Source organism: Stegodyphus dumicola, chromosome 2, assembly GCF_044657685.1.
Source record: "Stegodyphus dumicola isolate Sdum_Otavi_A_Nest chromosome 2, ASM4465768v1".
Classification (NCBI taxonomy): domain Eukaryota; kingdom Metazoa; phylum Arthropoda; class Arachnida; order Araneae; family Eresidae; genus Stegodyphus; species Stegodyphus dumicola.
Window position 1 is genome coordinate 250,936,961 of NC_140769.1, and position 26,178 is coordinate 250,963,138.

General features: G+C 32.8%; 2 protein-coding genes across 6 annotated transcripts in view; one reads left to right on the forward strand and one right to left on the reverse strand.

Annotated features, from left to right (window-relative positions):
• The window catches only part of LOC118198283 (nucleoside hydrolase-like), a 53,892-nt gene that overhangs the window by 21,412 nt on the left and 6,302 nt on the right, over window positions 1-26,178 (forward strand). For 2 of the 5 annotated variants that reach the window (XM_035369921.2, XM_085812013.1), the window contains exons 2-4: window positions 12,152-12,363; window positions 16,679-16,967; window positions 23,528-23,664. In XM_035369921.2, the coding sequence (XP_035225812.1) occupies window positions 12,163-12,363; window positions 16,679-16,967; window positions 23,528-23,664 (627 nt within the window). In that variant the 5' untranslated portion in view covers window positions 12,152-12,162. The other 3 variants (XM_035369922.2, XM_035369924.2, XM_035369920.2) reach the window with 3 other exon arrangements.
• LOC118198284 (CD151 antigen-like) overlaps window positions 20,886-26,178 on the reverse strand; it is a 258,214-nt gene continuing 252,921 nt past the window's right edge. The window contains exon 7 of the mRNA XM_085812015.1: window positions 20,886-21,270. Within this exon, the coding sequence (XP_085668141.1) occupies window positions 21,220-21,270 (51 nt within the window). The 3' untranslated portion in view covers window positions 20,886-21,219. The remainder of the gene's footprint in view (window positions 21,271-26,178) is intronic.

Consider the following 26,178-nt stretch of genomic DNA (forward strand, 5'->3'; position numbering starts at 1 on the left):
GTATTATTTTCTTTAAGTATAAAATCGAAGAACAAGCAGTTTCTGTTGGTCGGAAGACTAATTCTGTTATGTTAAAGCCAAAATTTGGCCGAAGATAAAAATAACTTCGTATTCTTGTATTAATAAGAACTTTAGTTTCAGTGCCGCCAGCTTGGCGAAGAATGAGTAAAGTAAAAATTTATTTTCTCTTATTCATTTTAAGGTAAATTGTAAAAATCATATGTATTAGAATTTTGTAAATATACGTAAATACTTGAAAGTTATGTAAAAGTAGAATTTAGTCTAGAAGCATAAAATTTTAGATGCTAAAAGTAAATGCTCAAAAGCAATGAATTCAAATTTAAGTATTAAATTGTAGATAAAATCATGCTTTAGAGCGAAAGCATGCATGTCTAAAGATGAATGAGGTGGAATTTAGAATGAATGTGTTTTGTAGGGTTCTCCACCTACACTTGAATTTTAAGAATGTTAAAGTAGCTCATCGAGTTGTAGAATGTCGAGTAAGGTGTGTCTATTTGGTCGTTGAATTCTAACAAATCATTGTGGTTAGGGGAAGTGTTGCAATACTAAAACACGAATATTCCCGTTTGACACCACACATGGTGGAGAGCCAGGGTAAAGTTAAATTCATGTTTGAATACTTGAATGAATGTGAATTAAGCAGTAACTAAGGAAAATAAATCGTTCAAAAACAAAAACTTATTCAGTGCAAGAAAGTGTAAATTATAATGTATTTAGAAAGATACTGATACTTATTCCTTCCAGATGCTGGAAGGAAGAGAACAAATTGATTGCTGAAGTCCAGGAAAAGTTGCTGTAAGAAGAGAAAATTAAATAAGTATCTACAGAAATTTATTCTACCTTTTGTGAGATAACAGATTTTTTTATGTAAACGAGGCTCTTAAAATTTTGTTCAGAATTGTGGAAACTTTTCAACAGGTCGTTTGTAGGACCTGCTTTCAAGTTTTCCAAATTCTGGCAGCGGCAAATGTAGGGTTTATATTTATTTTAACTAACATTTATTTTAAGTTGAAACTATCTTTCCTGTCAAGCCTTACTTTCCCCTGGAATTGCCAATGCCAGAGTATGTAAATTTTAGTAGAACGCGCATGGATTCAAGTTGTCAGCTGAAGTATTCTGAGTTAAATAGAAGGGAAACGAGTTCGAAGGTGTGCTTCCTTGCTTCACGAGCATGGAGGTGGCTAGTTAGAAATTGAAGAACCACGCGTTTCGGCCTGTGTGCTTGCCTTGGCAGTTTGTTAATCTTTCAACAAAATATTCAAAAGTTTGCTGAATTATCAGCGTATCTTAGAACGCGGTGAGGTTAGTTACGTTTAGAGAGCCTCGTAGTTATTATCTCTTTTCAGTTTCTTATTTTTATTTTACCGCCGGGTCGGCGAAGTTTGTGAGCGTCAAGAGCATGCATTTGTAATTTCTAAAGTTGAATAAAAAGGGATTTAAACCCTTCTCAAGACTTTGGTCTACTTTCCAGTTCTTAGCAGTCACCACTATTGTTGCGTGCAGGTTGGAAGCGCGCAACGTTACAAGATAATCTAATAAACATACATATCAGCAATATTTGAAAAAAAAAAAAAAAAAAAAAAAAAAAAAAAAACGCGAATTACACAGTGTGTGGAAGAATTGATACCAAACGAAAAGTAATAAAAGTGCAATTTGCAATCAATAAAAAATATTTAGTGTGTTTTAATATTACACAATTAAATATCACATAATTATAGATTACGATATTTCATAGTAATGCTAATGTTTCTTTAACACTATTTTTTCGATCATATATTTCATACACTTTAAAATCATTAACCGTTTCTGCATACTATACAAAGACAACATACTATAGAATGTGAATTACTAATTAATTTTAATGTGTATTGGTTTTTGTTATTACATATATCTAATTCATCTTCAGCAGTGATATTAAGTACTGGTACCAGTCAAATAATTTCTTTGTATTTTGAAACAAATGAACATGCCATAACAGCTTGAATTGTTGTTGTTTCTGCATTGATTGCATTTTCAGCAAAACCAGAAAATGCCTTACCGTTGTATGTTATTTTTGGTTTTATGTGAATTAATTCTGAGCACCAACATAATAATCGATTAATATGAATGATATACGATATAGTACTTAGGACGTTATAACCGAATCACTAATCCGTGTATCGAAATATTGCACCGCTGAAACCGCTTGGAGAACACCAACTACCATATAATTGTCACCGGAAACACATAAAACCCCAAAACAGAACATTATTTCACGAACACCATATTCACGATTAGCATTGTAGCACGTTCATCTGATATTTTCTAAACGATTTATCTAAACTTTTGGTGTCTTCTTGTAGAGCAGATATTCACAAACAAAATAAGCACAAATTCGACATTTCTGCGATGATTTCTCCTCATTTACGATGATTTAATTCCTACGATGATTTCTCAAACAGGAGCTCACAGCAATTAAAATTCACTCGCTGAAGGCAGTTGAAGTAAGTAGATAGGGACAGAACAATGATAAGATTCACAATGCGTTCTTTGATTGACAATGCATTACATTTACTTTTAATATAAGCAATATTATTTATATCAGTCCTTGATTGATTCAATTTCAAACATGAAGTCAGTCTTTTCGCCTTACAGAAGGCATCTTTACCAAATTATTTGAAAAAACTGCTGAAATCTCAATTAATTGCGCAGTTACTTGTTCGAATTTGGTATCTAGCCAAAGCGCGCAAAATTCGAGATGTTCGTTTATATAAGTATCCGTGGGATATCATCGGTTGAAGAGCGATGCAGTGTCACTTTCAGCGATATATACCGATTGCATTAAACGTTTCGATAGTTCTGATAATTTAATAGAATCTTTCTTTAATGGCCTAGAAAAATTGTTTCAACTGAATAGAATTACGAAATATGTTCACATGATTATATTTACAACAACAACAAAAAAAATTACTTATCGGGTTCGCTAAAACATTTGTAATATCAATGTTGCCAAATCCCGAGTGTACCGTATACTAGGATTAAACCAAGCATTTTTGAATGCATGGAGATAGACAGAAACTTAACAAACAGTTGAGAATTTTTATAGATAATGAATTTTGTATTTTTGTTCCCAGTTTCTCTAATTTTTATGTCCACATTTATTAGTAATTTATCAAATCCATTCATTTTGTCGTTTCCATCAAAACGTTAATATTTCTTTCTCCTTTTCCATTAATGTTTCCGTTCCTCTTCTCCTGACTGTCGGTGAGTTTTCCGTCATATACATTGGACAGCCGTTAAATATGCATGGATATGCATCGTCTTTTAACATTGGACGTTTTCTCGGATTCTTAAAATCGCCCCATTTTTATCCGTGAATACATCTTCACGCACAATCATACCTTCGGGAAAACTGTACTTTCTGCGCTGTATGCGGTAAAATGTTTCATATTTTATAACCATATTAATTCAAACAAATTCGTCCTTACTTCAAAAATAATAAATAAAGTCATATTTCAGTAGAGTGAAATAATTGCTAACATGTGATTTGCATTGAAATATGATTTTTTAAAATATATAAAATGCATAACTTAATAACTTACTTTATGGATTAGTTTCACTTTTAAATATTTTGCTATAATATTTATAAAAAATATTTTAAGTATTAATTATTTTAACAAAATTTTAAGCAGTTATTTAGCACATATTTTATTTAATAAATTAAAAGTATTTATATTAAATTTATATTTCATTAGATGAAGCTACCTTAGATTAATATATTTAGATGAAATAAAGTGATGAAACATTGCAAAATAAATCTTATGCGGACTTCAGATTTTTGAAAGGACAGATTTAGTCTCTTTTAATTCTAAAAGTAACGCTGATGAACTATGAAAAAATGCTAAAACGACCACGTCTAAAAGCGGTCATATCGTGACGTTTCAGTGACGTCGACAAATTGCCAAGATGCAACGGCAAGTATTTTGCGTCTTCGCAACGTTGTAAAGACATCGTGAAAGTTACCACGGCCACTTTACAGCCTTTCGGTCTAGTTTGCAACTTTGTGTGCTACTTGGGTGATGACATCATCAAATGATAAACTGTGTAGTTTGCCACTTTCTATGCACGAGAGACTGAGGGAACGTAATTTATCTTGAGTCGTTCTAATTTAAATTTTTATCCTCTTCAGTTGAGAAAAAGATCTTTCTTCAGGGCAATTTGCAACCATCATATTAAGAAACAATCCCAAAATTGCTTCTGCATTAGGAAATGCTGATTGGACACGATCATTAAATATTACCCTATACATATCGTGATGTGTCAGTCTATCATGTTCCGCTGAATCATAGGCTTGACTATGTATAACGTACTGATGAAAATGCTAGCCGTCTCCTATAAGATTCATGTCCACGTCTTCAGAATATGTTTAGCATAAAGCACTAACGTCATCTCGAAACTCTTCTTCTGTAGCTACTAATTTTGTTAAGAATAAAAACATTTTGCAGCTTCATTGTATACTGAAGTCCTCTGTGCCAGACGTGACTCTAATGCCTCCTGTATAAATATTTTGTTTCTGACCTTGCCTCTTGGTCCAACGTGCTCTAAAGCATTATCTTTATCATCATTGATACGCCTTCTTCTATATCTCCTTTTCTTGTAATCAGCATCAGGCAAATTTTTTTTTTTTTTTTTTTTTTTGCTTTTTCTTCAAAATGATCGAATATATCCCTGGAATATTTAACAGAATCCGAAAGCGAAGCATACAATTTACTACATACATCTAGACTAATTTGGAGGTCTTGAAGTGATTTACTAGTCTTGTGAAATTCATCCAGCAAGTAACTCCACAAATATAACATTACCATAAATCCTAATTCATCCATTTTATTCAAAATGTTTATGCCCTGATTTCTTGTTTTGCTTTTCTGTGTATATTAATAATATGCAGCTGATTGCAGAGTTATTCCATTATAACTATCAAGTATTGCATTTGTGGCCCTTGAATGTGCTTCCCATCTAGTCTTTGACAAAGACTTTTAAACTTTTGAATCATCTTTGAAGACTTACAACAGTATTGCCCATCTATGTGTAGATGATAAAAAGAAATTATATATTTCCTGAACAATTCCAGAAAGGTTTATAGAGACATTAGGTTAATTGCAAAAGCCGGAGGATGAAAAATTAGCAACCGCCTTCGCCGGGAATCGAACCACGGACCTCTGGAATACCGGTCCAGCGTGCAGAACCACTACACCATGAAGGCACGCTAGGAAGGCGGGAGAAATACCTTATAACTGCAAATCCACAGTTTCCTGAACCTGAGAGCCTGAAACCATGAGCTTGAAACTTGCAGTTCTTAAACTAACGTCGTCTGTGGGGGAATTTACATAAACTCAAGTTTTAACAATTCGTCGTCAGAAGACACAAAGATGTTAATTGATTTTGATCTCAAATTATTTGATACTACTGTCCTGATAGTTAATTACTTAACCACACACTAACTTTGACTGATCAAATTGCCTGTGTGTGCACAGTGGCGTAGCTAGGGTAGGGCAAAGGGGGACATCTGTGCCCGGGCGCAGCATCCAGGGGCGCCAAATTGATGGTACGAAATTCTAGAATGAAATGTTTTCCATTCGTGGCACACAGAGAGGGGCGCAAAATCTTCAGTTGCCCCGGGCGCTGAAAACCCTAGCTACACTTCTGTATGTGCAGCAAAGTAAATAACTTACACAGTGGAAGAAAGTACTCCAGATTGTAATTGGAAGTGTAGGAACACATATATATTTCAGCGATTCGATCTGTGATCATTTATGCCTCATTTTATCATAAGAGATATATTTTCTTCGAGCATTACGCGAAATTGCAGAATAGGGTGCTTAGATTTAAATTTAATGCACACTATCTTTTCAGGACGAGTCTACTTCATAAGGGGCTCATACTGCACTGGATCAGCGAAATTTTACGCACTCTCTATGAGATCATTTTTCGCAAAGCAGTTCATTGCTGCACTGTGAGCTATTGCTCAGTTTTTTCAGTACGAAATTATGGATAATAGTAACTCACAGTTTGCTGCTTATCTTCTGAGCGGCGAAAATTTCGTTACTTAGCTTTTCATCTTCACAGCACAGATAAGCTTGGTTGTCCCTTGAATGGCATGTTCATATTAAATAGTAGGTGTTATTTGTCCCTGTATCGTTGCATTTTAAGCCACCGTTTGTTTGTATCTGGCTTTAATTTTCCCTACCTGCTCTCTGAATATTCTTGAACATTCTGATATCACCTCATTGTCGACTACGATAAAGAGATTTGCACTGAAGTGATTAGTCCATAGCATTTCTCAGTAACAGCCAGCACTTTTTACGAGGGATATGGCAGGGCTTAATTTCTAAGAATAGAAGTGCCGCAGCCCTATGGAAGACCGTCAGCAAAGAGGAACAAGAGTAAATAAATAAATAAAATGACTATTTAACTCATTAATAATTTTTAAATTAAATAGTTAATTATTATCAAAGTAATTAGTAGCTATTTAATTAATGTTTATAAATTATTATTTAATCAATAATTATTATGTCATTAATTATAATTTAATTGATAATTATTGGATAATTAAGTATTTATAATTTAATTGATGATTATTAGATAATTAATTATTATTTATTGAAACAATTAAAGATAATTATAATTAAAATTAAATTAAGTAATTAAATAATTAAAATTAAATAAAATATAAAGATATAACTTGAAATTTAATATGCGATTTTTAATATAATTTTATTGCTAAAATAAAATTTTCGAGATAAAATTTCTACTGAAATTTTTACTCAATTACATAAAAGCAGTGCCGCAGCCTTCTTATTCAGGGCTCCGGTGCGTTCCGGCTGGAATTATAATTTATTACAAAAACTAAGAATCACCGGAGCCGAGATCCGGTGGGCTCAATTTAAGCTCTGATTGTAGGGGGGGGAGTTATTTTATCATCACAAAAATTAAATATACTTAGAGTATAGCTGATGAAATTTCCAGGGCGAAACCGAATGAGGGTATGACTGGGTGGGAACAAAAAAATGAGGGGCATCTTGATGAGAGAGAGCGTTCTCTTTGACCCGCGGCTCTCTGCTGATGTAATTCTAGCCATTAAGCAGATGCCTGTCAAGGGTAAAATGAGTTCTGAATCTAACTCCTAAGGATGAATGTAATATTGCTGTTTACGCTGCTTCCCCCCACATTAGTGGATACTGTGGGAAGACGATGTATAGGACGTGCTTGAGCAGTTTATCTCCGTATTTCACTCTTATTGTACTCGCTGTCACTTAACGCTAATTTAAGAACACAAATTTTCCTTCCTACGAGAATAACTAACTGTAAGCATCGATAACAATACACTAGATACAATGGCATGGCGACAAATTTACGCGTTCCTAAACAAACTTCCCCAAATTTCTTGCCCTTCTTAAAGGGGAAAGTTTCCGCATGTGAGCGAGGGGACTTGAACGTCTCATGTTCTCACGAGTTCGTATTTCTAGGGAAAAAAAGTATTGCAAGGTTTGCTTGTTGTTAAACTAAAACGTTAGAAATTCTAATTTTTTCCCCTTTAAATTGTGATTCATTTTATAAAAAGAAGTACCGGAGCTCATCTTATTTAAGGCTCCGGTGCGCTCCGGCTGAAATTGTAATTTATCTTAAAAATTGAGAAGCATCGGAGCGGGACTCCGGTGGGCTCCGCCGCAATTTAAGCACTGAGATATGGTCTTTCTTTCCTTTATCTTTCCTAAATTAAGTTAAAAGATTTTCAGAGTAAAGTGTTTTCTGAGGATAAATTCAACGGAATCACCTCATACAAATTCTTTTGCTGCCGAAGAAGAGGTATTTGTGTCTAAGCTCTTCGAAATCTATAGAGGCCTTTTTCAAAATCAGCACCAAACTAAGGATGCATTTTTTTACTTTTAAATTTGAAATTTTATGCTGCCGTGTTTGTGTTTGAATTTGATACATTGATTATGCATTTTCTCATTTCAGTTTGGCAACAACTTATCGGACTAATTGGTTTGTTTACGACCAGGTAGCGCTAATTTTAAGTTAACAAATAATCTATTTTACTTATTTTAATTACTTTTCATACTCTGAAATCTGTAATGCCTAAATATAGATCTAATCGTCCGAAAAAGCGAAGATTTTATGGTAATCGTTACACTAGCAAGCTAGGTAATGCTAATAAAACAAATATTTCCGTGAGCTAGTTCTATAAATTGTCTAAACGTGAGTTAAATGAATTAAATGGTAATCGTATTATTGAAATTTCTAGTCTTGTAAATATTATCTTGTCACCTTGCTGCTCGGTACGTCAGACGACCAATTTATCACTACGTTTCTGTTTATATTGATATTTCATAATGAGCTGCAAGTCATGCATTTAATTAAAACTTCTTCATCTTCAGAAAAGCTGAGAGGTCATTACAGCTGTAAATATGTAAACTTTAGGTCTGCATTTGCAGTGTTTTGGAACTCTTCTGTTATCGGCACCGGATTCAGAAATGTGTGTGTATGTACATATGTATATATTTGCATATGTGTATACATACACATGCATACGTATGTTGTATGCATGTATCTACATAGTATGCATGTATGTACATAGTATGTTGTATATTGCATGTACATAGTATGTTGCATGTATGTACATAGCATGTATCTACATAGTATGTTGAATGCATGTATCTACTTGTATGCATGTATCTACATAGATACATGCATACAAGAACACATCCATTCATGCATATATACATACATTTCTGAATCCTGTCCTGATGACAGAAGAGTACCAGTGATTTTTCTGCAGTACCTAATACTTTGATGGTGAATGCCACATTTGAAGTTAGCAATTATCACAGTGTAAAAATAAAACTGCAGTAACAGAATGTCTATTTTGGTGACATTGCAAAGAAAAAGGCTATTCATCATAGAATGATTTTGTATTTATTGTTTCTATTTAGATTGAAGAGGATTCAGATTATTTTGGATATAGCAAAGTACTTGAGAGTTATCTGTCTAAGGGAAGAGGCTTCTTGGAAGGAAACTGGTTTATATTCATGTAATACATGGGAAAAGCCCTGAAAACTCCCATTCAGCCAGCTCGTCTTGCTGAGACATGAACCTGGGTCCAACTTCCAGTATTCAGCAGTTTTACCACTCAGCTACCGACAGGCCATTCAGACTGAAAACTTTTAGACATTAAAGCTTTAACTCATTATTATAGCACATGTAAGAAAATAGCTTGAAGCCTTAGCTATGGCTCTGATTTAATGCCCTTGTGATTTATTACCCTTGTGATGTGAACAACTGGTATAAACTCAAAATAAAAAATGTAAAAGCGAAAGGACTGCCAATAGCTATTTTAAATTTGATAAATACATAACAGAGAAATGTAACAAAAATGTATGCATGGAAAAACTCAGAATACCAACAAATATTTTAATAACACTGTCTAACGTATAATACCTAAAAATATACTGTTTGTGAGCTTAAATACACAAATATTTGATGCCATATTAATGTAATTTTTTGGCCATATTAAAATATTAGAGAAATAAGTCAGTCCTGGTTACTAAAACTTAGATGTCATGAAAATTGTGCCTTCTTGAAGGTATTTATTGAATTTTGTCAAATTTCATTGGAATTTCATGAATTTGTTTTGCTTTCGAACTTCTTTCACTTTCATTGGAAAAAGTGAAAGAAGTTCGAAAGCAAAACAAAAATGTTCTTTTGAGAAACATATAAAGCAAGACCGTTTTAAGTAAACAGTTATGCATATATATATTATGTAGTGTTGAACTGAAGACTTAATTGAGAACTGAAGAAATGTGATTTCTGCAATTCCCCCCCCTTTTGATTTATATTCACATCAAAAAATGATAGCTCCAAAAATTCTTCATAAAATCATTTGAAATTTTGTGTACAGGTTTTCACATTGTTATGCATGTTGTGAAATAGGGATTAAACATTATAGAATTTAAGTCACACTTTCTATCCTTTATTTCTTATTTTTTTTTATTTTGAGTGATACTAACATTTTGGACATATTATTAATATATCAATATTTTCCATTATTTTAGTCTATTGTTATAACATACAGTGAGTCCTAAAATTGAGGGTACACTCCATTCTACAACAGAATTCATGTTTAGAATGAAAACAAAAACTGTCAGACAAAGATAGTCACCAAAACCTTTAGACGAGGATGTAGAAAGATACCTAATCTTAATATTTATTCATAAATAGACATAAAAAAATGCATGAAATACAGAAACAAAATGTACAACAGAAATCGTCAAAAATCTGAGCTCACAAAATTAAGGGTACGTGTAATTGTTTTATTACATAAATTATAAAAAAACAACACATTACTATTTTGTAGCATACCCACTGGCTCGAAGCCACCGGACATCGAATCGACAAGAATTTTCGTAATTTCGGGTGAAATGTTTTTCCACTTCACTTTTAGTACATGCTTCAAATGTTCTTTACTTGTGATCTGATGTTTTCGAACCTCTTTTTCAAGGTGGGACCACAAATTTTCGATCATGTTCAAATCAGGAGGTTGAGGGGGTGTGTTCAGTTGATTTCCGCATTGATACAGCAGCCATTCTTTGACAGTATTTGCTGTATGCTTTGGATCATTATCCTGTTGAAATGTGAATTTTGATCCTAGTCCCAATTGAGTAGCACTGTCCTTCAAATTATTTTTCAGTATATTAAGATAACCCATTTTATCCATTATAAACAATCAATAAACACTAGCTTTCCAACTCCCGATGATGCCATACAGCCCTAAACCATTACTAACCCACCTCCATGCTTCACAGTTGGAATTGCGTTTCTTGGATCTAAAGCTGAATTTTTCTTGCGCCACACCATACGATGACCATCACTGCCAAAAACATTAAATTTACTCTCATCGCTGAAAAAAACTTCATTCCAGAACTTTTTAGGCTTTAGAATGTGCTCTTTAGCAAATTTTAATCTCTTAGCTCTATTTATTTTACTAATGAAGGGCTTTTTGAGAGCTTTTCTGCCATTATAACCAGCCCTTCTGAGGATTCTGCACACTGTTTCTGCAGAAACAGATTTACCCACAGTTTCCAAAGTACTTGTAGCAATTTTTGGAGCACTTATTGTAGGCTCAATCTTTACCTTGTGTACAATTCTCCTCTCTGCTGCTGAAATGAGAATTTTCTTCCTGCCTCTCTCTGCTTGGTTTTCCAGCGTACCATCCTTTCTAAATTTTTGAATGATTCTTCTAATACAATTTACACTTCTTCCAAGTATTTCCCTATTTTTCTCAAAGATTTGCCTTGATTAGACAGATTAACGACCAGGTTTTTTCCTCAATCGTCGTTTCTTTCCTATTCTCCATATTTGTCACACAGAAAGGTAGTAAGCTCAAATTTGTAATATTTGGATACTAAAAGGTTGTATTTTTGTATAAATCTTAGGTACAAATTATTTTAAAAATTTTACTGGTAGTTTTACACAGTCATTTAAGAAGTGTACTCTCAATTTTGTGACTTTCAGAAGTTGAAGATTTTCGTTTAAGTAATATATTTTTTAAACGGAGTTTTATAACTTATTTTTTGTGCAGGTAAGAAGCAAAATGTATATATTTTAATGAGACAAAACTAGGAAAACTTGCATAATGATTTCTATTGTCAATAGCCTACAAATTAAGTTAGCATTAAGTGTACCCTCAATTTTGGGACTCACTGTATTTAAACTTAAGCTAAAATATGTAGGATTTTAATAATTATCAGAGCAAATAAAAGCAGTTTCTTTAGAAAGTTTGTCATGTAAGCAATCTTTCTGAGCACAGTCAGTCCTTAGGAAGGTATTATTCTTAAATGAAAACTTAATTGAATTTCTTTTAAAGTCTCTGATGTTAATGGTGTACTTTGCTTATTATTGAGAAAAAGGTTACAAGTGTAACTGAATTTCATGGAAAATGCATTCGAATTATCAATCTGTAATGGGAAACGTTTTATTATTGTTTAAATTGTGTTTATTTATTATACATTTATGCTAAAATTATTACGAACTTTAGTTATTATTTGTTATCATCTTATTAGAAAATGAACAACTTAATTTTCTCTCCTAATAGCTACTGATAAGATGGTTAACATGGAAAAAGAGAAAGCAAAGATTATTATAGATACCGATTGTGGCATTGATGATGCTATGGCGTTGATGTTAGCTTTGAACCACAAAGATATTGCTCAGGTTGTTGCTGTTACATGTGTATTTGGAAATACTACTATTGAAAATGTGTGCAAAAATGTAATGCGTGTTCTTGTGCTCTGTGATAGTACAGAGGTGAGCTGAATTTAATTTTTGCTTTTTACTGTTATGTTGCTATTTCTGCACTGTTGTGATTTCTGCATTTTCTTCTTGCTTTTTGGTTGCAAGAATGCAAGATTTTATTTCATAATGAAATTTTCAGCCATGCATGTAAAAAAAGAATACTTAAAATTAAATCATCTTGTAAATAGGATTTTCTCATTAAAGAAACATTCTTTGAAGTATTTGAAATTCACATATGATTTGGATGGAAAATCATAGGCATACACAAGTAAATTTAGATTAAGGTTGTAAAGTTGCGCGCTTCCAACCTGCACGCAACAAAGTGGTGACTGCTGAGAACTGGAAATAGACCAAAGTCTTGAGAAGGGTTTAAATCCCTTTTTATTCAACTTTAGAAATTACAAATGCGTGCTCTTGACGCTCACAAACTACGCCGACTCGGCGGTAAAATAAAAATAAGAAACTGGAAAGAGATAATAACAAGTGGCTAACTACGAGGCTCTCTAAACGTAATTAACCTCACCGCGTTCTAAAATACCGCTGATAATTCAGCAAACTCTGAATATTACGTTGAAAGATTAACAATTTGCGAGGCAAGCACACAGGCCGAAACGCGTGGTTCTTCAATTTCTAACTAGCCACCTCCACGCTCGTGAAGCAAGAAAGCACACTTTCGAACTCGTTTCCTTTCTATTTAACTCAGAATACTTCCGCTGATAATTTGAATCCTTGCGCGTTCTACTAAAATTTACATACTCTGGCATTGGCAATTCCAGGGGAAAGTAAGGCTTGACAGGAAAGATAGTTTAAACTTAAAATAAATGTTAGTTAAAATAAATATAAACCCTACAATGTTTATGCAATATGTATATTATAAGACTGTTTAAATTGTATACAAGTTACGTTAGGTAATTATGCATGTCATTTTTTCTCGACTCTTGCATTGTCTTATATAAATTATAACCTTTGTGCATTTTAGTTATAATTACACCTCAAAATTTAGGTGCTGCACCAGTAAGAAAATACTGTTTGGGTTCTAAATAAGTCATTTCCAGTTGTCATATTACATATTATAAACCAGATTCATTCAGATGTATTTTAGGCTCTTTGTCTATACCAATGCATGTTTTCATTTGTACTTTTCTATCAGCAAAACTGTCTGTGCTAGGTGCCAAAATGTTTTACCTAATGATTTGTCAGGTAACCATTGTTAACATGGAAAATCCTCAAAAAAATATCTTATTGTATAATAAAATGTTGTTTTCAGTTCCAAACCAATTGTCATATATCACAGTGGCTGGTAACTGTCTTACTATGATGCTAAATGAAACAATTTTAAATTTACTTGAAATTTTAATATGTATATGACTTGTGTACTGCATAGGTATTTTTGCTTTTTCAAGAAAACGGATTTATATCACATTCCTTTGAAATGCATAGTGCTTTTTTTTTCTGAAACTAATCTTTATTACAATTAAGTTTCTTAAAGTAAGAAACTTGAATCCACTGTGCTTTTTCTAGGATTCAAACTATTCATGTTCCAGTTGTTAGCTGGATATAGTAATCACTGACACCATAAAAGCACATGTATGTAAATGCAGTATTCTTTTCAACAGTATAATGCTTTACAGATGTTGCAGGAATAATCATGTTAATGACAAATGATGTCTTGCAAGTAATAAGTTTGAGAGTTGGAAATTTATTAATGGCAATATTGCTGTAAAGAGGTTATATTGTAAGAATCAGATTATGCTGCTTATCCCATGTGTTAGTCAATTCATGCTTTAGCATTGTTATGAGAATAGAGCCTGGTGCTAACGTAATGTAGTCACCATGTTTTCAAAACAGGGGCAACAGTATTGAATGGGACTAGAGGCACTAGAGGTCATGCAGTAGAACAGTATCATCAAGGCCTTTAAGAAGTTTTCAAACAATCTGCATTAGTTTTACAGAACCAGATGTGAGCAAGATCATCACTCATCAATAAGTGAAATCATTATAGATCACCACAAAAACAGAACATTCATCAGAACCACAACAGTATAAAATTTCTGTATGACTTTACTGATATAACCTTAACTGGGTAAAAGTATAGTTTAGGGTACCCCTTGGCGATTTTTGGCGGCACATGGATACCGATTTTGTGCAATTCTTTGACTCATTATTTTGGCATGCGAAGTGGTGATTTTTGCGCCAAACATCGCCGCTACACCAAGCCAAAATAACAAGACAATCAATTGCACAAACTTGGTACCCATGTACACATCGACTTATTTTCACTTAAAAAAAATATCTCCAAATTGCACAAAAATGGCATTGCACACTCCTTTAACTTTATTCATGTACACATCGACCTAGTTTCACTTAAAAAAAATCCCCGAATTGCACAAAAATGGCATTGCGCACTTTTTTAACTTGTATTATTGTGCACTTTTTTAACTTTTATCCATGTACATGTCGACCTATTTTCACTTAAAAAAATCCCAGAATTGCACAAACTTGCATTGCGCACTCCCTCTACTTTGTCCATGTACACATCAATATATTTTCACTTAAAAAGTCAAAGGAGCACCAAATTCTAAAATATAGGCAAACAAAAAATACATAATCTCAATAAAATAATATAAAAAAGGAAAAATATGTTATACATTTAAGCACTACCAAAAGTAAATATTCACTTACCATGATTTTCGAGTTCGCTTCGTACACCCAGAGCCACGTAAAAATCAAAATATCAATCATACTCAAATGACTTTTTTTCAAACCAGGTACTCTTTCTGATCGAACGCTTCACATAGTGACCATCTAAACCTTTCTTCCTACAAACCCATTCAAATCCATCTAAACGGTTTTTACGTTCGACTAAGCGCATATCCTTCCTATGTACAGGACACTTATAACGGCTACTAAGTAAACCTTCATTTACACACCAGTCAATTAAAGCTCTTTTCCCCTTTTGCTCCAAATCGTACAGAAAATTCAAATTAATCTTACTACATTCGGCCATTCTATAGTCTAAAGAATCAAAAACACTTACAAAACATCCCATGATTCAAAATTTCCCAGAATCATGCACCCGATTACGTCACAATAGGGTTTCCATAACATTCAACTACTCAGGCTACCATAAATGAAACAACAACTTGGCGATAAATGAAACAAAAACTTCGCCATAATACAAGGGGTACCTTAAAGTCTACTCTACTGCCTTAACTGCAGAACAACAATTAGTTTTACAGAACCAGCAAGATCATCAATAAGTGAAATCATTATAGATCACCACAAAGACAGAACATTCATCAGAATCACAACAGTATAAAATTTCTGTATGACTTTACTGATATAACCTTAACTGCAGAACACACTGCCACTACATTGTATTATTGTACAATTCTGGAAACAGTCTGATACTGGCTTTGAGAGATAAACAACAGCACTTTTTACAGGATGTGATCATTTTGCAGGACAGGTACAGGTAGCACAAGTTGCAATTGATTTGTTGGATCAGCAGGGTTGGATATTGCCCTGTCAACCTCTATACTTCACATATCTAAGCTCTGATGATTTCAGTTTAATTCTTAAGATGCATAAACAACTTCATGGTATTCATTGCAGAACTGTAGATTTTTTAGGCAGTTGGGCTTATTCCATCACAAATTAGGTCATGTAAGTCTTCTTTAAAATTATCTCCTTTAAAGGAGGTGTTTTAACTATCTTTAAAATTATATTTTCTACATGTTCAGTGTGTTACATAATTTACTACAACTAATTATTTTATTTCAAAAAACAAAAGTTATAAACATTTATGTTACATATTTTGTATATTTACATTTTTCAAAATCATGTACTTTTCCATATACCAACAGAATACAAACATAATGAAAATCTGGATACTTTTCTGTTATCAGGGATTAGATTCAGAAATACATATATATATACATATGTGGTATGCATATATGGGTGTAAATATGCATATATGTGCATGCATATATATGCATACATATGCATATGTATGCATACATATGCATATACTGACATATATTGCTGAATCCGGTCCTGTTAGCAGAAAAGTACCAAAATCTGTAATGAAACTCTTTTTAAAATATTATTAAAGAGCATTCATTATATTTTGAGTGAAAAAACTGGGAAATTCTAGCAGGTCTTTACTAAATTCAAAATTATAGATAATTTTGCATTTAAAACATGCGAAATTTTAAAATACTATATGTATTTATAATTATTTATTTCACCAGGCATTAAATGTAATTATTTCCTTATATTTCAAGTATTTTTGTTGGTATTTAATTTGTTTGCTTCTTTTATGTAGATTCCTGTTCACAAGGGTTGTAGCAAACCTTTGTGTACACAGGCAAATCCAAAAACTGTTCATGGACGTGATGGATTAGGAAATCGTGGACATGAATTTTCCACTGGTGATTTAAAAGAAGATGAAATTCCGGCTGTTATAGCCCTGTTACAGCTAGTCAAGAAGTATCCCAAAGAAATTACTCTTATAGCAGTTGGTCCTTTAACAAATGTGGCTTTGGCACACAGGATTGATCCTAAATTCACAGAGAATTTAAAGTCACTAGTTTGTATGGGAGGTAATTATAAAGGTAATGAAATTACTGAAATTTATAACTGTTAGATTACACAGACAATTTATGTGAAGATTTCACTCATTATGTTTATCTTTTTCTTGAGTTAGTTTAATGCATATTAATCAAAGCAGAACATTAGCTGAAAACATTAGAATAATTAAAATGTGAAGCTACTGTGTATCTTTATGTTTTTACAAAAAAAAAAAAAAAAAAAAAAAAAAAAAAAAAACTAAGATAAATTACTATTTTTTACTCAGTGAAAATGCTTTTTAAAATGTTATTTCAATTAGTTCTATAACTTTGAAACTGTTATATGAATCTAAAAGTAAAATGCATGAGTATTATTCAGTCGTAGAATATTAAGATTTCTGAAATATAAATACACATTTATTTAAATGTATTTATAAATTTATTAATAAATATATTTATTTAAAATTTTATATACTTTTCAAATTTTCATTTATCATTATTTCTGTTAGGATATGTTTAGATTTATTTTTTTTTTCCCATTTTTTACCTCTTTGCATAAAAATACAGATGAATGTTAATGTTTCATTTTGGAAAAAACTTGGGCCAGACATTATTTCCTGTTCTAAATTTTCTTGTTAAGGACTGTATGCTTTAAGCTTTGAATGATATCTATGCTGTTAAATGAAATACTGTGCGTGTCATCAATCCAAATTCAGAATTACAGGAGAATGCTTCAAATGTGCTAGGATGCTAATTAAATTCATAAAAGTCAGGTTAATTAATTGTAATATTTTTAGTGGCTTGGTACCAAGTTTTTTAAAAATTTTGTAACTCATTAAAAATTTATACAAAGCATGAAAACACATTGTGCACTTGATATATTAACTTATTATTAACAAATAAAACATTAAAACAAAAATAGAATCTTCTAAAAATAAGCAAGAATGATACTCTAGACAAATTTTATTCTAGGAAGCAATTATATTTTGGAAAATCTTATATGCTATATATGTTGAAATATGTCAGAAATATATTTATACCACCAATACACTACTTTTTTCATTAAAATTAATCTTTAAAAAACCATAAATACAAAATCCCTTATAACCAGAGACATCAATTTCATCATCATCTGCTTCTGTTAGTGCCTCATAACAGATTCCATTCGATATCTGAAACAGCTGAATCTTCTATTTACTTTTACATAAATAATCTTCTCATCTGCCCACCAGTGGATGAGTGGTAAAATCACTGAACACTGGTAGTTCCGACCCGGGTTCAATTCCAGTTGAATGGGCTGGCTGCATGAGGTCACTGGTTTTCCTCATGTGTAACATGTATACAAGCCAGAGTTCCTTAAAAAGTCCTCCACAAAGGCATCTGTGCCCTTAGGCAGATAGCCCTAGAAACCAAAATTTCTTCATCTAACAAATCAGAAATGCTGCATCTTTTTATGTTTAATAACATCAGCTTTAATTTCTTCCTACTCTTTAATCAAAAACCTGCTTAGAATATTAAATGGAAAAGCTTGCATATTTCTTTTGGGAGCAAAGTTTTTCATTTTTAAATTTTTGTTGTGTACCTGTCTCAGTTAGTACCCATTTTATCTTTAAATAGTGATTTTGTGTTTCCAAATAATAGGGAAAATATGAACTTACTAAAAACTAAAATTATCCACTAATAAAATACAGATACACTATAGGCTCAAATTAATTTTATTTCTACTTAGAATAAAGAAAAGCACATACTATTAACTAATTAGTAATACTAGAAAATGTAACTATTAAATCATTAAATTTGTCTAATATCTTATTAAATGAGTACTTCATTAAGTCATTAACATGCTATTAATGAGGTATTTGATTATTAATATTCTTTGGCAATGTATTAAAATTTGACATATAGTCTAATAATCAGCATGCCAGCACCGTGCTGTTTTCCACATGCTTTGGAGTCAGCTTATCTCTGCACTTAGGTTTTAGTATTTTAAGTTCTGAAGAAACCTGTCCACTGAGGTTTGCTGACATAAAAATTGTTAGTGCACACCTAAATATATTTTTGTGTTTAATAGAGTCCATTAGTTTAAATACTTCATCAATTTTTTCTGTACTTTTGAGTGTTATATCAGTATCAAGAGTTATAATCTCTAATTCAGCCTCCATTCTGTTAAGAAACTTCTGTTATGTCTAATTCCAAGGAAGGATTTTTTTTAACATTAAAATGGGCATCATAGAATACATGTCTTGGAATTTTCTTTTAAATTCTTAGCTAAATAACAAATGGTTTTCAACATGTTTAAATGAATCATACTCCAGAATAAATCCTTTATTCTCCACTACCTTTGCTCCACTATCTTTTTGTTCTCCGTATTAGCAAGAGCGGGGTACAGGACCAAAAAAGCCATCAATTTGTGCTAATAGAGTTATGCACTAACTTTCCACCAGTCCCACACTTACTATTGACAGCATCAACACGTTGAACCCGGCGCCGAATTTGCTGGCTGAATGGAAAGTTCACTGGCGCGAGTGATCAAGCAGTGGAATGTTGCAGAATGATCCGCAACTTCATGCACTGAGTACAACTTATCTGTTGGTGAGCTTTGTCGGCTACTGACATACAAGCCCTGCCTGTGTGTGACAAAGCTCATGGTCATGAATGTTAATACTGTTGGTCCCACAGACTGACGCCAGCCAAATGAAAATTCCAGTGCCGGTCACACGGAAAGTTCACTGCTGGTCCCCAGGGACCACCGCCGGGCTCAATGTGTTAAAAGTATTCACTTCCCAACCAATCTGACTACACTTGCAGGTCACCACTTCCAGTTCTTGGTCTCATGGAAGGGTGTGGCTGTAGTTTTTAAGCTTGACACTTTAACTAGTTGTCGATAATGCCCTCACCAGTGCTACACAAAGCAGCCTTGCACTAGAAAGTTTACACAGAATACAAATGGCTAAACATGACTGCTAGTTTTTTTTTTTTTTTTAATAGTTTGGAACTTACATCCAAATCCCCCTTGGTCCAACAGTTTTGAATGATCTCCCTTTCGGGCTATGAAACTGTCAGGCTCATGTTTTTGTTCTCCAGAATGCTACTGCCTTCGTAAAATACTAAACCCGTGTGTACACTCTAGGGTGTTAGAATGAGGGTAAATGATGAAAAATATTGATAGTCCTTTCACATATTGATTTTAGCCAGAAAAGTAGATATTGAGCTCATTGTTTCTGATAGGTGTTACCTTTTTTCTTGTAGTGTGGTACTTAGCTCATTGAATTTTGGAATGGTATTGATTAAAATGCCAAATCAGCAAACCATTCCATTTCATCCAAATTTAGTCATAGTTGTCTTTGGATATGAGAAAAAATTTAATCTCTTACAACATTCCAACAAATCTTGTTAAAACTTTTCTTTGAGTCAGCCACCTTACTTCTGAGACTGAGCTTTTCAGAAGCCAGATCTTCTCGTTGAATGACTCAGTGGTTTGAATTAAATTTGGGAAATGTCCTCCTGCTTACAAAACCAATAAAACCCAGTTTTATTCCCTTTCATAGTTGAGGCAACATCATTTGGATTGTGGTATGTTTTCTTCAGTAATATAATTTTTAAAATGTGTCGCATATGTCTTGCCCTTCAGTGTGTTTTGCTAATGTCAACATGGTCAGCAGTACTATTTCATGGAGAAGTTAGGAAACACCATTTTTGTGAACATCAGCAGTAGCAATAAATCAGTAGCAGTGGATTTATCAAACTGCAGGAAAAACTATGCTCATTTTCCAAATGAGATTTTAGATATCAATTGCCTTATCATCCACTTATCATGTCACCATGATTTGTGACAGACACACATCTTTTATAGCTGAGATAATTTCATTTTTGTTTTTAAATTTGTAAAATAAAGACTCTGACATTACCAGTATAGCTTCCTTCACAATGGCCTTGTTTGAATATGCCATTTATGTGATGCAAGAATGTCACTTACTTTCCTTAAAGTATGCTTTTGTTTGATTCTTTGCTTCATTTTTGAGGGTAAGAAGACTGCTTTGTTGAGCTTTTGGAGAAGATTTTATTGATTGAAATTTATATCTAGGTAATACACGAGTAGATGAATGCAAATGGAATGCTCCTGTATGCGACATGCATCTCTTTAGGGTAGTTTTTTACATTAGGATTAGCATATAACTTTTATCTCTGGGTGATATTCTGATTGCAGCTAGCAGGCACCTAAAGATAGGATTGCAGACTTTAAGGTGCCTATGAGCCCCGGGTTGGACACCATTGCTCCAGAACAATCTTGTCAAACTTAGTACCTAAAGTGGGACAAAAAGTCATCCGAGTACAGCAATGCAGGCCACTATTTAAAAAAAAAAAAAAAAAAATCATAGTTAATGATTTTTTTTAAAAGTGAGTAAATACATAAACATCTCAATTCTGAAGTTCTTAAAAAAGTGGAAGGAACATAAGGAAACAGATGAAAGCAAGAAGGGTGTTCACTCTTATACATTGTACCAAACATAAAAATCACTTACATTGCAAATTTCATGTTTCTGGGAGCAGCACAGCTAAGTATTTATAAAATTCTGGGATATCTATTTTACTAAATATTTGCTTTAGATTTGAGTAGGGCTGGATTTCTGTTGTTGCGAAATGCCCAGCTGCAGTAAGATAGCTTCCCTGCAAAATGGGTTTAGGGTTGCCAGATTTGGTGCAAAATTGCTCCTTTGGTGGCATTTGGTGATAAAATTGATGATATGCCATAGACGCTGTGAGAACATTCTAGAATGAATTCTTACCAGTTTCCCTGCAAACCTGCTTGAAGGTAGGCTCTTAGGTAGGCCAAAAGCTACATATATCCTGCCTGTACTCAAAGTAGGGGAGTATCTAGAGTAGAGTTCAGTAGTAGTGTGAGTTCAGAGATCAGCTCGAGAGCGACTGACAAAGTGGGAAGCTGAACACTAGTGCTTTGCCATTAAGCTGTCTTCACTGTTATATCCTGATAGCCTGAAGGCTGTGTTGCTGATTGTTTCAGCAGGTTTATCATAGTTTTTCGATGACTTTAACACGTGTTTAGTACTGTCCTGTGTAATACTGAAAAATGTGTTTTGATTCTTCATCAAATGTTTTCATCAATTACCCCAAATCCATGAACACGTAGAATGTAACAGTATTAATTTCTTTTGGAAATGGACTGGCACTTTCCTGATATCAGTTGAGAAAATAGCAAAAAGCAAGTCAGAGCTTATCTTTTGCGAGTCTGATATCAAAGATCTTCTCTTCAAATTCATTCCTCAAATGCAATCGTGTATAAAATGCATTTTGTATGTGAAATTTTACAGAATACATTTTATGCAAAACAAGCTGCCTTTTTATAGTCCTAGCTTGGTAAAAGATATTTACAGGTGCCCCTAGGCAAAATTTGGTGGTACATGAACATCAAGTTTGTGCAGTTCTTTGACTTGTTATATTGACTTTGTGTAGCGGTGATTTTTGCGCTACATAAAGCCAAAATAACAAGTAAAAGAATTGCACAAACTCGGTGTCCATGTACACCTCGACTTATTTTCATTAAAAAAAAAATCAGAGAATTACACAAACTTGGCATTGCACACTGCCTTGACTTTGTCCATGTACACATCGATCTATTTTCACTTAAAAGGTCAAAGGAGCAGCCAATATATATATATATATATATATATATAATCTCAGTAAATATATATATATATAATCTCAGTAAACTACATTTTAAATCAAACAATGAATGAAGTAACATAAAAAAAGGAAATTCCTTTTAGCATCTAAGCACTACACAAAGGAAATATCCACTTACCGTATTTTGAAATTTCTGTGTCTTCAGTCAAACAAAATTCCTTAACAGCATCCAAAAACTTCCTAAAATTATCTGAACTAGAATCTGTATACTGGCATTGCCACATAAATTCTCAAAAATAAGAGTAAAAAATATTCCCCATAGTGCTGGTATCTTCCGACGTTCGACCATACGCATTTCCTTCGTACACACAGGACACTTGTAATGGCTACTAAGTAAATCTTCATTTACATACCAGTCAATTAATGCTTTTTTTTTCCTTTTCATTCCAAATCATACAGAAGCTTCAAATTAATCTTACCACATTCAGCCATTTTACCGTGTAAACCACAAAATCAGCAACGTACTCCCTAACCAACATCAAACACACAAACAAGCTCTTACAAATCTTTTCTCATCAGTCAAATTCACTGCAATCAGTTATGTCATAATAGGGTTTTCATAGCATTCAAGTACTCAGGTTACTATAAATGAAACAATAACTTGATGATAGACGAAACAACTTAGTGATAAACCAAGGGGCACCCTTAAATATACTCTAATCCCTAGCTTTTTCTAATTTTGTCATAGTAAATTAAGGACTACAGAAAAATGTGTCCTGCAGTCTACAAGTTTAATATACCTGCACTAGAACTAAAGGTTTTAGATGATTTGCCTTTCTACTGCTTTGCATTTATGGCAGAATCTAGGAACTGCGGTTAAGATTTTTTACCTTAAATGCATTCAGATATCTACTGATATCAGTGTCATATTGTATAAATTAAATTTCAAAACCTTTATTTAGGTGTTGGGAACACAACAGAGGTAGCAGAATTTAATTTTTTCTGTGATCCTGATGCAGCTAATATTGTTCTGATTGAAACTTTGTGTCCATTTGTTCTAGTACCTTGGGAAACAGTTGTTGAGTATGGTATTGAGTGGGTAAGTTTCTTGTTATGATTTCTGTATATCATTACATACTGCACTGGTGGCCAACTTTTTCAGTGTGAATTTTCAGGCCGACTTTTTCAGTGATACTTTCATGATATTTTTTGAAATTTTATTGGAAGGTAAATATTTAATTATAGAAGTAATTTTTTCCCATAAGGAAACCTAAATTAAAATGCATTTCATATTTATTATATCAAACAAAAAATAGTTTTTCTTCTGACTGATATATCAAATATATTATAAATATGATATTAATGAGCAAGATTTAGCATAATGAAATGCAACTAAAAGTTGGTGTAACTGAATCCTATAAATATGATTTTCAATTTGTGCATTGATTTTGTAAATTTCTGTAAATATTTAAATTCATTTTAATCGCATTGCTGTTTTTGTGTATCGTTTCATTTATTTATTTGTTTAATTTTTGCATTTAACACAATAGTTTTAGAGTTCATATTTTGTGCAACTGAATTTATACCTATATTTTGCATATATAGTAAGTGCTTATTTTTGTATAACAATTGCATCAATTCTGAACCTAATAACATTTAAACTTCGAAAGTAGCTCAATTAGAATGCAAGATATGTAGGCTTACCATATGTCTGGGATTAGCCCGGTCAGTCCTGGCATTTTAGTGCAGTCTGTGGTAACGTCCGGGATTTGAGAATTTTATGGCAGATGAGCATTTTTATTACTTTAAAACTATATATTCGACATTGCATTTTTACACATTCTTGGAGGAAGTACTGATGTCAATTTTGACGGAGGCATGGCTACCAGTCTCGCCACACCATTTTACTTTAGTTATTTGGCATCACTACAGAGGCAATGTGTTTAGGTTTCTTTCGTGGGTGAAATAACTCATTTACATGTTTTTGCTCATTTACCGCCATTCATTTTTTGTCTCATCTTTTAGCAATAAGCAAAGAAAAAAAAAAAAAAAAAAGTGTGTTTAATGTTAACCTGCAACAGGAATACACGTTTTTGAAATTTTGTAATGACAATAACAATCAATGTGTTTATGCACTCTTTGTGCTGGAGAATTTTCTTTGCACATACAGAAAGGGTGAAGACAATATGAAAACAGTTAAATGCAAGAGTGCTATTATGCTACTGCTTGAACAAAGATAAGAGATCTTTTTAAAACCAAAGATAGTAATATAACAACAACTGTGATCTGAAGTGTGCTGCTAAAGAAGCTACATTTTCATACCACACTGCTAGACACAAACTCAGATTCTTAATATCTGAATGGTACTGGATAAAACCCATTAAAACTTTTGAGCATGAAAATTCACTGAATTAATTAAGAAAAGTGATGCACATATAAGCTAATTATTTTAAACCTCTTTGAATAAAATTTTTTATTTAAAGAATTATTGGTACTGTAATATTAAAAAAAATTTTTTTTCCAAGAAAGATTTTTCTTTATATATGCAGTCAAAAGTCGTTAATCCGGACTCGTCGGGACTTCGGTGATTCCGGATTATCGATTTTTCCGGATTATAGATCATCAGTTTAAATCTGGTAAGATGGCATGCAGAAATTATAAAATTAAAAATATGAAGCCGTAATTTATGAAATAAAGAACAATTATGATTTAAAGAGTATCAAAATTTACAAAAAAAAAAAAAAAAAAAGCCTCACACAAAAAAGTATTTATTTACTTTATTAAACATTTCTTTCAATGTAAGTTGTCTAAGTTGCTTCATTTTTTATGTGATAATACATTCTCTAATTCTATAAATAGGCATAATTTCTTGTTCAGTTACAAAGTTCCGCTGTTCAAGTCCTGTACTTGCTGTGTCGAGAATACCGACTAACTTGTCAATCGTAATTTTTTCGTTTTCAATAACCTCTGTCACTTTCTTCGCTACCAGAAGCGAATTATAATGACGAGGAATTTGATTTAAATCATATCAAAGACAGAGTACATTGAGATGAAATACTGTATTTAGTAAGGAATTATAAGCCAAATAAAATAAAAACATCTGCCCTGAAGATAAGGACAGATCAACTTCCAGTTCATTGCGTGCCCCCGCATTAAAGATAAACAAACGTTAAAGTTTAGATAAACAAAGGATATGCATTTATCCACTTTTTGCAGCAATTCCACTTTTTGTTTAATGGACTTGAAACATACTTTCACTTTGTAGATCCTTTGCATATTAGTAAATATATATCAGAAATTCTATTTGACATAATCGAAAGTTCAAGCCTACTTTTAAAAAATTGCTCTGACAGTCTGCAAAAAATAATAAGCCGAATCCAATTCGAAGATTAAGGAACAACGCAATCTGCAACATTAACTGAATTAGATAATTTTAGCTTAGCTTATACCGTCCGTTATACATTAAATGCGCATTTGTAAACGTATTTTGCGCACGCGCACATGCATATTCGCAGCCGTAAAGGTCTTACACGCATGCGTCAATGCCACGCATGTGCAGAAAGTTTGTAGCTTTGAGGTCCGGATTATGGGTGTCCGAATTAACGACTTTTGA